Source organism: Strix aluco, unplaced genomic scaffold (genome assembly GCF_031877795.1).
Source record: "Strix aluco isolate bStrAlu1 unplaced genomic scaffold, bStrAlu1.hap1 H_2, whole genome shotgun sequence".
In the NCBI taxonomy this organism is placed as follows: domain Eukaryota; kingdom Metazoa; phylum Chordata; class Aves; order Strigiformes; family Strigidae; genus Strix; species Strix aluco.
In genome coordinates, this window is record NW_027436667.1 from 298,472 (window position 1) to 311,968 (window position 13,497).

Genomic DNA, 13,497 nt, shown 5'->3' on the forward strand with positions numbered 1-13,497 from the left:
ACCGGGACCAATCATAGGGGGCAAAAGGGCTCGTGAACAAGTAGCTTTAGCCTATTAGCAATAAGACAGCAGTGCGTGAAGCTTGTGATAGAGTATAAATTGCTGTGTAGCCTTTAATAAAGTGGCATCAACTCGATCAAATTGGTCGTCTAAGCTGTGTCCGGAACTTCCGCATCGGCAACTGACACCCGACCAGGGACCCGAGGGAGCCTCATCGAAGATACGCAGGACTTAAACCCTGGTGAATCGGGACCCTCCCGTCTGTGCTCGCCCGAGCAAGAGAAGACGGTCCAGAGGGGGCGGAAGCCAGCCGTAGCAGGCGCTGCCCCGGTGCCTGGGAAGATGCGCGCGCGCAATCGTTAGAATCTCGCCCTGATCAGGTGAGCGGCTGGGGAGGAGATGGGGTCCACGCTAAGCAAAGAAGAAGCGGCAGTGGTTAAGCTCCTCCAACATATACTCTCTAAGAGAGGAGTATCTTATGATGAGGGGAACCTGAAGAAGTTGCTGTTGTGGGCTCGGCAGCACAAACTAATCCCCTCAGTGACCGCAGCCTTTGAAGCAGCTACTTGGGAAATCATCGGCGCGGCACTGTGGAACAACATTAGTTCAGGTTCTAAAGACAGTAGGAAACTCTCCACCATGTGGAGGTTGGTCCTAGAGACTCTGAAAGAACTGAAAGCTGAACGGCAGACCACTGCCTCTGCTTTCGCTGCCTTGTCAGCAGAGGCAGAAAGCGCTGGCACTAAGGATTCTGCTACCGCTATGACGTTCACGGGATCCCTGTTCCCTAAGGCGGCTCCTAAAAGGAGGGACGGGGACGCTTCACGCGCAGCACCTGTGCGGCAGGAAAATCAAGAGCAAAAATCAACAGATTTACTACAGCTCGACTCCCCTCCCTCAAGCCCAAAAGAACAATCCTCGGAGCACACCGCCCTGCCCCTCTCCTGCCACCTCCCGCCCTGCCCCTCCCGTGCCCACCGCCGTCGCCTTGTCAGAGGAAGGCACCGACCCACCCCTGCCCCCATCCTCACCTCCATCACCCCGATCGGTGCAGGAACAATCTCATTACGGTTTACAAGATCCACACTTGCAAGAACTAATGAGAAAACTAGAGCAACTTGAAACGCGAATGAAGGAATTGGCTCAGCCTATTCCTACGGCACCGCCGCCACCCCCTCTTCCTATTAACCCCTTTTTTCCCGACACTGGGCGGGGGGGGCGGTCAGGGGGAAACAGTGGCTATTGGGCTGCTGCCATCGTCAGCTCAAATGGGAGGGGGGGCACTGGGAGGTGTGGGTGGTAATGATAATCCAGCACATCGATGGCGGGGAGTTATTCGGGATGCAATAATAGAGGGGCAGTTTAAGGAGCTTGGCCCAACGGTGTTTCCGGTAATAGTAACCCCACAAGGCAATGAGTGGGAGGCCTGAGATTGGAAAATGATAAGGACGCAAAATCAGCAGTAACACAATATGGGTTTAAATCACCATATACTAATTCAGTCGTTCAGCATATTTTTACAGCAAATTTATTAACTCCGTATGACTTGTGCATGATTATACAAACCTTACTAACAGCTTCCCAACAATTGCAATTCTTCCAACGTTGGCAAGTGGCCTGCGAGGCTGCGGCAGCCACACCCCGTCAGCAAGGAGACCCTCTATATGGGGTGCAGCTCAAATGCTGATGGGCGCAGGCCCTTTTGCCAACCCAGATTGGCAAGCGGGGTTTCAACTGGAAGTCTTATACTTAACCCAGGAATTAGCCCTAAAAACGGTTTTAGCTGTACATGATGAAAAGGCGGCGCCAGCATTTACAGGAGTAAGACAGGGACCCACGGAGCCCTACCCAAAATTTATTGACAGACTACATGCCGCTATTGATGGTAATCCTGACTCAAATGATAAATGAAAGTTAAATTTCTTGATATGCTTACTTATGATAATGCTAATGAGAAAACTAAGACAGTCTTAAGTCTCCTACCCGCCTGAGGCCAAGCCCAGCACCACGCTCTCGGCCCCACCCCGCCCCCGCCAAAAGCAGCAGCTGCGGCGTGTGGAGTTCTCTGACAGAGCGCCCAAGCGCCCTAGTGCCCGCTGGGTCATCGGTGCAGCCTGTTTGTTCGGACTAAGTGTTTTAAGTGTCATAGGTGGAATATCTCCTCTAGTGGGAGGCAGTAATTCTATGTTAATTGTTGTCTTGAAGGCGGTTGTTCGTTTTACTGTGTTAATTGTTGTCTTGAATTTAGGAGCATACTCTGCGGGGAGAGTGCACCTTTGTACCATCTATCTGAGAAGGGTATTGTCATAAAAATCATCTACAACCTTACAGGGGTTGTTCGTTTTACCGGAGGTCATAGATGCATGTTCAGTAACAAAAGGGTCAAAAATTACTCAGCTTGTTTATTTTACTGTGCCCCCCCCCTTACAGTATGCCGAGAAGCTCGGGTGACTCAGGATTTGGATCAGCAGGTAATCCTCAAACATTTTGAGCTCAGGCAGTGAGACAAAGTCGACCTGTGATAAAATGTGCCCTCACCAAAGCAGAAGAATCTGTTGCACTGACAGGCATTTTAGATACTGGCGCGGATGTGACTGTAATATCTGCGAGCAGATTGGCTGTTAGCTCGGGTAACTCGAGTGCTTTTCAGCAAAGATCTCATTCTTATAAGGGGCCCAGAAACCTGGGGAGCAAATATTCATCCATTTATATTGGAAACCCCTACTACATCATGGGCCGTGACTGTATGGCTCAATGGGGAACTCAAATTGGATCAAATTTGTCTTAATCGCCACTGCAGAACAGCCCACCCTGAAACCCACCCTGAAACTAACCCGGAAAACAGAATCACCTGTGTGGGTGGATCAGTGGCTGTCGCCAACCTTACTGATTTAATTCATGAACAGTTAAGTGCAGGACATATCGTACCTACCACCAGTCCTTGGAACCCCCTGGCGTTTGTTATTTTAAACAAAAGTGGTAAATGGTGACTTTTACATGATCTCCGACACATTAAAGATGCCATGGAGGATATGGGTACGTTACAGATAGGAATGCCCTCCCCAACGATTCCCTGAAACTGGCACCTTGCAATAATTCATCTAAATGATTCATCTTGCAACAATTCATCTAAAGGATTGATTTTTTTTTTTTCTTCTCCATTCCCTTGCATCCAGATGGTGCATCTAAATTTCCCTTTTTTGTTCCCAGTATTAATGTTAGCGAACCTGCAAGACGGTACCACTGGGTTGTTTTACCATAAGGCATAAAAAATACCCCCATGATATGTCAGTGGTTTGTGTGGCAGGTGCATCCGCCCAGTGAAAGCAGAGCTTCTTGGCTGCTGAAGTGTGGCAGCCTCTGGCTGTCTTTGTTTTCAAGGTCTCGCGGTAGTTGAGACCTTTGACCAATGGGAGCCGCTATTGACTACAGCTCGGATTCAGCCTGGGTATAAATGGAGTCCCCTGGGGGAGCCATTTTGAGCTCGTCCCCCTGAAGCAGCACGCTGCGGTCGAGGACTCTCCCCTTGGGTTCGGGACGCCGCCCAAGGAAACTCCTCGAGGTGCCTTGGGTCAGGACGCTGCTGTCCCGATCCAGTATCGGGGAGGGTTCTTAAACAATCCCAAGAGCGAGATTAAGACACAAACGAGGTCAGATGCCGTACAGCCTTGTGAACTTTATCTTCTATAACAACTGATAACAGCGATAGGACAGAGAGAAAAAGAAAGGGAAAGTTAGAATCCCTAAGCAAGAAAACGGTAGAGATGCAGCTAATTACCGCCGCCACCGGGGATCCAGCGATGTTCCGTAGGCTCAGCCTCGGTGCAGGTGATGGTGCTCCAAGCTCCGCCGAGGTCCCAGCTCCAAGTAACAGGTGCCGAGGACGGAGGCCCCAAGAGAGGAGTACGCAGTCCTTTTATTGTCCCAGTCCCCACTGTTTCCTCGAAGGATCCACCCATTTCCACAGAACTCACTGTAATATGTGCCGCCCCGTGGTCTACTATGCGCGCATGTCCAGGTGTCCATGGTGGTCGTGCTGGCGGGGGGTCGACCTGCAGTGCCTTCAGCCTTTGCATGTCTTCCTTGCCCCGCACCCAGCTCGCGCGCAGGTACAGCTTGGCAGGCACGGCCAAGGCTGTCGTTGTTCTCGCTCTGAGCGGATGTCGTGGTTTTGTCAGGGACTTGGTGTCTCCTCCAAAGCGTTCTCCTTTAGAACAACAGGATGCTGGGGGCGGGAAGTGGTGGTTGCGGAGCAGCAATGTAGAGACAAACAATGTCTAACACAGTTCCTTACACCACCCCGTGGCTCGACATTGCTTCGTGGCGGCGTTAAAGAAAACAGTATATGGAAAGAGAAAGACCAGAAAACAATAACAAACAAGATTTCCGGCAAATTTTCTTTCAATAAACATGTCGTTAACAATATCTTTAACAAATATAAGCATTTATAACTAACAAACCTATAGCCAATAACATTCTTTAACAGATATATCATGCTTAAAACTAACTAATTTTATAAAACCAAAACATCTTATAAACTAATTTTGAGGCTCCGATGAATCAACAGAAGAGCATGACGGCAACTTACATGATTGATGTTTACAGGGACAAAAAAGAAGTATTACAATGACAATTAAGATAGTAACCAATAAGGCAAAAACTACAAAGTGAATTAAAATTAATCCTAATCTATGTTCCATCTTTTCCCACAGTTCTAACAAAATACCACAGAGTGTCTGAGTCTCTGGCAGTCCACGCTGTCCGCTGCAGTTGGGGTCAGCATGTGCAGCAGGAAAATCCCTTTCCATGCCCCTTATCCCAAAGCGCGTGCGTCATTTGGGCCTAGAAACTTCTGTTCCAAACTTAAACAAAGGTAAATAAACAACACTATCCGTAACAATGTTAACAATATTCTAAATAAACAAATAAAAAGGTAACAGTAACACTATCAACTAACATGTGTCTCAAACTGGGCCGAGGAATGGGCTCTCAGTCCCGTCTCAGACCAGGCCGAGGAATGTGCTCTCGGTCCTTGGGGATGGGGAGGGGAAGGAGGTGGTTGTTTACATGAACAGGCACAACTACAAGACGGTTTACATGGACACTTACCAGATGAACACATACATACCGCAAGAGAAAATACAGCAAGAGCTAACAAAGCAACAGCCACAAAATTCAATATTAAAAGGGTATACATTCTGGTTGTTGTCACAAACTGCGGCACCGAAAATAAATGGTGGTCGGACTCGCCTGAGCCAGGGATCTGCCAAAGTGGACGCCCCCAGCCCAGAGCGCATGTGCTGTTTAGGCCTAGAAACATCTATCCTAAACTTAAGGTTTAAATAATTGATACAGCGACAGGCTTTGGTTGGCAAACGATACGAATCTGCTTTACACCATCAGGTGAGACAGTAAATATAAATTGCATGTTAGAAACAACACGCTGGATTAACTGAACAAAGCAAGGAATAACACATGGCAAAAACATCAAGGCGGCAAATGCACATAACAGATAAAATAGAAGCTGCTTTACCCATGGTGCTCCGGGTAACCGAGACCATAAATCACCACTCCAGCCGTTCCATCTTTGAACGGGGACATGAGCTAGTTTCCTAATGTCTGTGGTCAGTTGAAGGACTACTTCACCTACATCGGCTATTTCCAAACAACAGTTAGAAACATTTAGTTTTCCACATACTCCTCCCTCTTCAGCTAGTAGGTAGTCTAAAACCATGCGATGTTGAAGGACTGCAGTGCGCATCTGTTGAGACTGTTGAGTTAAAAGGTCTATAGCATTAGCAGTTTTATTAGTAATAATTTCTAGAACTGCTTGTAGTCGAATTATACGGTTCAGATTATAAATTGGTTCTCTTGCCCCTGATATCGGTTCATTGGGATTCCAAGAGGCAGGCCCATAATGCTCAATAATTCTTTCAGGGGACCACTCATTTTCCCCCCACTTTTGAGTTCCACCTATTTTAAACTCAACAGACCGCTTGTTGCGGACAATCCTTTTGTTCCCTAGTTTATCATATAATTTTATTCCCAACTGAGGACCATCTGCCTCCGGAAGAAGGAAAAACAGGGGTCGGATAATCCTTATATAGCAAATCCCTGACCAGTTTGCTGGTAATTCTTTGTAGGCAGTATGTCCACATACCCAATAATGGCCCTTTTTGGCTTTGGTACCTTTGGCAAATGGTCCCTCTGCAGTCCTTGGGGTTTGAAAATAAGTTGTGTTTTTATCTCTCAGAGGGCTGAAAACCTCATTAACTTGACTGATTATCCGGATGGTACAATACCAGGACCCAGTGTCGTTCTTCCATTCACAAGTTTGATTATAAAAGTTGTTTCCCTGTAATTTGGCACATTGCAACAAGGTGGCATCTGGCAAGTGACAAAGATACAGCAGCTTTTGGGAACAGTTCTTTGAAGGGAAAGCCAGAGTTGACAGGCATCCCCGCTGGAAGGCTCTTACAGAGGAGAGTGTTAAACAGCGTCAACTGGCAGGTTTAAGCATTGTCTGGGAAATGTCAAACACTGTCAAGATACCACAGAGCTCTCTGCAGCCAAGCCCCAGCGAGGGACTCCTGTGGGCTCATCTCTGAGAACACAGACTGATGGGCCACCAGCCCTGCCCACAGAAAACACCTTATTAGCAGCTGGTGCAGAGAGTACAGCGCCCTCAAAACCACCAAACCAGCCAGGTCAGCCCACCCAGACACCCAGCATCTCCCCGCGTGCAGCACCTGCAGCCACATCTGCAGCCCAGCCCTGCTGTCAGGATCCTCTCGGACTGGTCGGGTCAGCGCCCGTATGTGGGGGTACTGATGTCACCGTGGCCATGGTAACCTGCCAAGGGTGTCCCTACCCATATATGGGGTGTGATGTCACTGTGGCCATAGTGTCCCACCAAGGGTGTCCCTACCCATATATGGGGTGTGATGTCACTGTGGCCATAGTGTCCCACCAAGGGTGTCCCTGCCCATATATGGGGGTGCCGATGTCACAATGGCCACTGTGACCCACGGGGACAAGCCTATAAAAAGGATCGCTGGGCTCCAGACACATGTCAGTGCGACCTGGGAGGTGAGGAGAGGGCAGAGGAGGGATGGGGCTTGCAGGGGGCTGCCGATGGAGGAGGAGGGGTCCCACACCTCGGGGCACTGGGGCTGTGCTGAGAGCTGACCCGCGCCCTGCTTCTCCCTCAGAGTCAGCCGAGGAGCATCTGGGAGAGACACCTCAGTGCTGCTGGGACAAGGACACTCCCAACGCTCGCTGTGGTGGTGCACCATGTCTGAGAGGGAAGAGGAGGAGGCCCCCGACTCGATGGAGGAGGGTGAGAGCAAACTTTCCCTCTCACAGCACAGCAGAGGGGCTGTCGGGGCGGTCAGCGTGGGGCCGAGCGCAGTGGCAGGAAGACGCAGTGCCTGCGATGCCCCTTCCTGGCCACGGCCCCCAGCCCTTCCCCTCAGCCCCTCAGGGACGGAGCAGGCCCCTGGGGACAATCCCTCAGGTACGCTTCCCCCGGCCCCACAGAGGTGCTCATTCCCGCCGGCACTTGCTCTCTCCCCTCCAGCGTGCGTGCTGTGCGGCCGGACAGCGGCGGACCCGGTTCTCTGCGGGCGGAAAATCAATACTGAAGACTTCTGTGCCCATTTCTTTTGCCTGGTGAGTGCCCCGGGGCTCCCTCCAGCTCACTGACAGGCACTCCCGGCCACAGTCTGTATATCAGCTCCTCCTCTCTTCTCTTCTGCAGATTTTTGCCAGTGAGCTTTTATTCTGGCTGGACGAGGAATCAGGGATGCTGGCATTTGACCCTAAGGACATTCCCCGTGTAGTCGAGCGGGCAGCGCAGAAAGTGAGGACCTGACAGGGTCAGGGAGATTTGTGTCAGGAGAGGTTTGGGGGAGCTTAGCCCAGAGCCCAGGAAAGAAATCCCAGCCCCTCCAAGCAGCTCCGGGACAAAAGCCTTGCTCCCAGCAGCTCCACAGAGGCTCCAAGCCCAGGAGCCCCGTGCACCGGGCGGATCTGTGGGCTGTGGCCCAGCAGCGGCCACATCCTGCACCCTGCCCAGAGGTATGGGACTGGCTGGGGAGGCCCCGAGGCTGCCGCTGACGGGGGCTGCTCTGCTCTTTCTAGAAATGCTTCGTCTGTGGTGAGAGTGGGGCCGCCATCACCTGCTGCTGGGAGGGCTGCGACTGGAGCTTCCATCTGCCCTGTGCCACGGAGGGTGAATGCATCACCCAGTACTTTTATCCGCACAGGTACCTCGTCTCTCCTCCTCACCCCCACCGGGGAAGGACCCAGCACTTCTCACCCTCACCCATCCCTTCTCTCTCTTCCCTCCAGCTCCTTCTGCAGGGAGCACTGCCCAGAGCAGGAGGTGGAGGCGGCTCCGGAGAACAACACCGAATGCCTCATCTGCCTGGACCCTGTGGAGGACAGAAAGTCCTACCACACCATGGTGTGCCCCGCCTGCAAACATGCCTGGTTCCACCGGGGCTGCATCCAGGTAGGAGTCGTTCCCTCACGCCCAGGACATGGCAGGCTCACGGCAGCACCAGAGCCTCACTCCTGCTCTTGTTTCCTCTGCAGGGCCAGGCTCGGTATGCTGCTACTATTTCCTTCAACTGCCCCCTCTGCAGAGACAAACATGACTTTCTCGTGGACATGGTCAAAATGGGCATCCGAATCCCCTTGAGGTTGGTGTCCTGCCGGCTCACAGGACAGGAGGCTGCAAGCCCTGTGCCATGCCAGGGGCTGCCCCTGCAGTCCTGGCCCTCTGCTGTCCCGTCAGCCTGGGCTTCAGCTTCACGGAGGAGCTGCAAAACGGGCAGGGGGGAGGAGCAGGGCTACCCTGCATTGGCCTTATACCGGGGCAGCAGGGGCTCAGCGATTTCCCTTTCCCCATCAGAAATCCATCACGGGACAACGAGCCTCCAGTTGAACCATTAATCCAGAGGCACAGCCGCTGTGATGCTCGTGTGTGCCTTTGTCCCGGAGGCAGGGAGCAGGCAGAGGAACGTGGGTAAGTTGCCAAAGCGGCACCCTGGGCTCTGCACGGGATCTCTGTGTCGCCAAGAGCTCGAAGAGGAAGGACTGAGAACAGGAGCTGTGCCGCACAATCCCGTGCTGCGGTCACTTTGTACTCACAGCCATGAACCCTTTTGCTTCCCCAGGCCCTGGGAACTGCTCCTGTGCAGCTCCTGCGCTGCTGCGGGCACCCACCGGCGCTGCTCCAACTTGAGGACCAGCAGGACCAGCTGGGAGTGTGAGAGCTGTGCTGGCCAGGGCACCGGTAAGAGGCAAAGCACCTTCATGCCCCTGGGCTGGGGCCAGGGCCCAGGCAAGGCCTGGCAGCGGGTGCCCAGGCTGGGCTTAGCAGAGCCCCTCTGCTCCAGGAGGGCTGGGGGCACCACTCTGGCCTCTCCACAGTGGCCTCTGTGCCCATGACCTTCCTGCTTCCCCTTACAGCCTCCAGTGACAGGTCAGAGCTCGCTGGCTCTGGCACTGGTAGCCGGTCAGGATCGGGGCCATCCCATGACTCGACAGCCCCAGAGAGCAGCAGCTCCAGCACCGGTAGCCAGGTGGCATCGGGGCCATCCCACGATTCCCCAGTGCCTGCGGGCAGCAGCAGCTCCAGCTCACCTGGGCCCGACCGCAGGCAACGACGCTCCCAGGTGCAACGTCAGGCCCAGACGCCCTACAGCCGGCCCAGAAGACGCCGGGAGAGGAGCCGCGCGCCAGCACCAAGTGCTGAGAGCAGGACCCCCGGCCAGGCAGCGCTGGGGACGTCCCACAGCTCCCCAGTACTGGAGAGCAGCAGCCCCAGCACTGGTAGCCAGGTGGCATCAGGGCCATCCCACGACTCGCCAGTGCTTGCGGGCAGCAGCAGCTCCAGCTCACCTGGGCCTGACCGCAGGCAACGCCGCTCCCAGGTGCAACGTCAGGCCCAGACGCCCTACAGCCGGCCCAGAAGACGCCGGGAGAGGAGCCGCGCACCAGCACCAAGTGCTGAGAGCAGCACCCACGGCCAGGCAGCGCTGGGGACGTCCCACGGCTCCCCAGTACCGGAGAGCAGCAGCCCCAGCACCGCCAGCCAGCTGCCAGCGGAGTCCTCCTGCCCCTCTCCAGCGCCCGAGAGTGGCAGCCGCTCCAGCCGCCATGGGCCCGTGCGGATGAGGGACCGCTCCCGCGTGGAACGTCGGGCCCAAAACCCTTACAGCCAGCGTGGAAGCAGACGCGGGACCAGCCGTGCGCCGTCCCCACGTGCTGGCCCTGATCCCCCTCCACCGGCGCAATAAAGTTGGCCGTTGATCTCTGCCCTGGGACACTCCACGCTCATTTTTTGGCTTCCTCCTGCTCTCCCTTTCTCGAGGGGCAGCGTTAGGGGCTGGGCCCAGAGGGTTTTCTTCCCCCGGGGCCTGGCAGCACCTTGCCCACACCTCCCTCCTTGCGGGCTGGCCTTGGCCGGCTGCCCAGCGCCATGGCCCTGTGCTTCGGGCCTCGCTGGACCCGCAGCCGGCTCAGTCTCCCCGGGGAAGGTTCACACCAGTGGCAAAGCTACTTTTCTTTACAAGTTCCGCTCAGTGTCACGGCTGCAGTTTGCTGTAGATGGTCTTGTGACAGTAGCCGAAGGGCATTCCCCTTGCCCAGTTCCGGGTCCTGGTGCCCACCCTGATTGCTGCTGTACCAGACCCATCCAAACACACCATCAGCTCAGGCCACACAGAAGGTCCTAGGAAGGAATGTTGTCCCCGGCCTTCACCAGCCCTTGGCAGCCTGTTCAGCCCAAGAGCAAACCTGGGGCTCTGTGCTTGCTCAGCCCCTTGTCGTGCTTTGAACTCGCCCGGCAGCCAAACCCCACGCAGCCAATCGCTCACCCTCCCCCTGCCCGGGAAATGGGGGACCCATTGGAGGGACAAAAGGAAACTCATGGGTTGAGATAAGAAACAGTTTAGTAATTGTAAGAAAACAATAACAATGATAGAAAGTACAAACGGGTAATGCACCCTGTGATTGCTCACCACCCGCCGCCTGATACCCAGCCCCTTCCCAGCCAGCGATCCCCAAATACTGAGACCCTGCAACCGCAATCCCAGATGCAAGAGAGAACCTCCTGCTTCCCAGCTGCCCCTCCTTGACATCCTAAGCATGACGTTACAGGATATGGGATATTCCACTGGCTGAAATCAGTTGCTGAAATCAGTCCTGACCCTACCAAAGTTCATAATTTTCATTAATGTGATGCCATTAGTGTAAGATCTATCACCCATAACGATGACGTGATGCAATAACAGGCTTATCACAGAATTATTCAGGTTGGAAAAAGACCCTTGGGATCATCGAGTCCAACCATCAGCCCAACTCTACAAAGTTCTCCCCTACACCATATCCCTCAACATCTCATCCAAACGACCCTTAAACAAATCCAGGGATGGGGACTCCACACCCTCCCTGGGCAGCCTATTCCACTGTCTGACCACTCTTTCTCTGAAAAATTTTTTCCTCATGTCCAGTCTGAACCTCCCCTGTTGCAGTTTAAAACCATTCCCTCTTGTTCTATCGCTAATCACCTGGGAGAAGAGACCAGCACCAAGCTCTCTACAATGTCCTTTCAGGTAGCCGTAGAGAGTGATGAGGTCTCCCCTCAGCCTTCTCCTCCTCACACTAAACAGTCCCAGCTCCTTCAATCGCTCCTCACAGGATTTATTCTCCAGGCCATTCACCAGCTTCGTTGCCCTCCTCTGCACTCGCTCCAGCACCTCGAGACCTCTCTTGTACTGAGGTGCCCAAAACTGGACACAACACTCCAGGTGTGGCCTCACCAGTGCAGAGCACAGGGGGACTATCACCTGCCTGCTTCTGCTGGTCACACTATTTCTAATACAAGCCAGGATGCCATTGACTTTCTTGGCCACCTGGGCACACTGCCGGCTCATGTTCAGCTGCTTGTCAATCAGAACCCCCAGACCCTTCTCTTCCAGACAGCTCCAGCCACACCTCCCCAAGCCTGTAGCCATGCAGGGGGTTGTTGTGGCCCAAGTGCAGGACCTGGCACTTGTCCTTGTTGAAGTTCATCTCGTTAATGTTGTCCCACTGATCCAATCTATCCAGGTCTCTCTGTAGAGCCTCCCTGTCCTCATGCAGATCGACACTCCCGCTTAACTTGGTGTCATCTGCGAATTTACTGATGATACACTCTGTGTCCTTATCAAGATCATCAATAAGATGTTGAACAGAAATGGTCCCAACACCGAGCCCTGAGGAACACCACTTGTGACCGGCCGCCAGCTGGATTGAGCTCCACTGACCACCACTCTCTGGGACCGTCCATCCAGCCAGTGCTTGACCCAGCAGACCGTTCGCTCCTCCAGGCCATGGGCAGACAGTTTTTCTGTGAGAATTCTATGGGGAACTGTGTCGAATGCTTTTCAAAAATCCAGGTTGACAATATCCACAGCCTTTCCCTCGTCCAACAGTCGGGTCATCTTGTCAGGCAGGACCTGCCTTTCATAAACCCATGATGACTAGGCCTGATCCCCTGGTTGTCCATTATATGACTTTTAACAGCACTCAAGATGACCTGCTCCATGACCTTCCCTGGAACCGTGGTCTATAGTTTCCTGGATGCTCCTCTCTGCCTCTCTTGTAGATGGGTGTCACATTTGCCACCTTCCAGTCCAATGGGACCTCCCCAGTTAGACACGACTTCAGGTAAATCATGGAAAGCGGCTTGGCGAGCACATCTGCCAACTCCCTCAGCACCCTTGGGTGTAACCCATCCGGTCCCACAGACTTGTGTGCATCCAAGTGGTGTAGCAGGTCTCTGACCACTTCCTCTGTAATTGGGATGACCTCAACCTGCTTCCCCTCCCCATCTCCCAGCTCATGAGGCTGGGTGTCCAGGGAACAGCCAGTTCCACTGCTAAAGACTGACGCAAAGTAGGCGTTGAGCACCTCAGCCTTTTCCTCATCCTTAGTTACCATGTTTCCCTCTGCATCCAGTAAAGGAGGGACATTTTCCCTAATCCTCCTTTTGCTGTTAATCAATTTATAGAAGCATTTTTTATTATCTTTAACAGCTGTAGCCAGGTTGAGCTCTAGCTGCGCTAAATGCCACAAGTGGTCCTTCCCTCCAACTCCTCCAGGACAAGAAAAAAAAAACCCTGATGTGCTTTACCTGGTCCACAACAGCTTGGTTGGCATTTGCAGCTTCTGGCATCCCTTGGCAGCTCCATTTGCAGTGGGACGGGTCTCCTTGGCTCCTGGCTTCACAGCAAATCGGTCATCCAAAGCCCCAGCAGGTCCAGTCCCTCTCCTGCAGGGCATTTGCAAACACCAACATCTGGTTCTGTGATTTGAAGCAAAGGAGAGGAAGATTAAAAAACCAACAGCTGTAAGTGGGACACAGGGAAGGGACAAACCCAGCCCGTGACATGCATTTCAGCCTCAGCCCACAGGAGCCCCAGGCACAGTCACGGCAGCTACAAA

At 53.4% G+C, this 13,497-nt stretch overlaps 1 protein-coding gene across 1 annotated transcript in view; it reads left to right on the forward strand.

Moving 5' to 3' along the window:
• LOC141919150 (E3 ubiquitin-protein ligase PHF7-like) overlaps positions 1–10,320 on the forward strand; it is a 156,030-nt gene extending 145,710 nt beyond the window's left edge. Inside the window, exons 11-12 of the mRNA XM_074814175.1 lie at positions 9,478–9,690; positions 10,229–10,320. Coding sequence (XP_074670276.1) covers positions 9,478–9,690; positions 10,229–10,320 — 305 coding nt within the window. The remainder of the gene's footprint in view (positions 1–9,477; positions 9,691–10,228) is intronic.
• Positions 10,321–13,497: the final 3,177 nt, after the last annotated feature.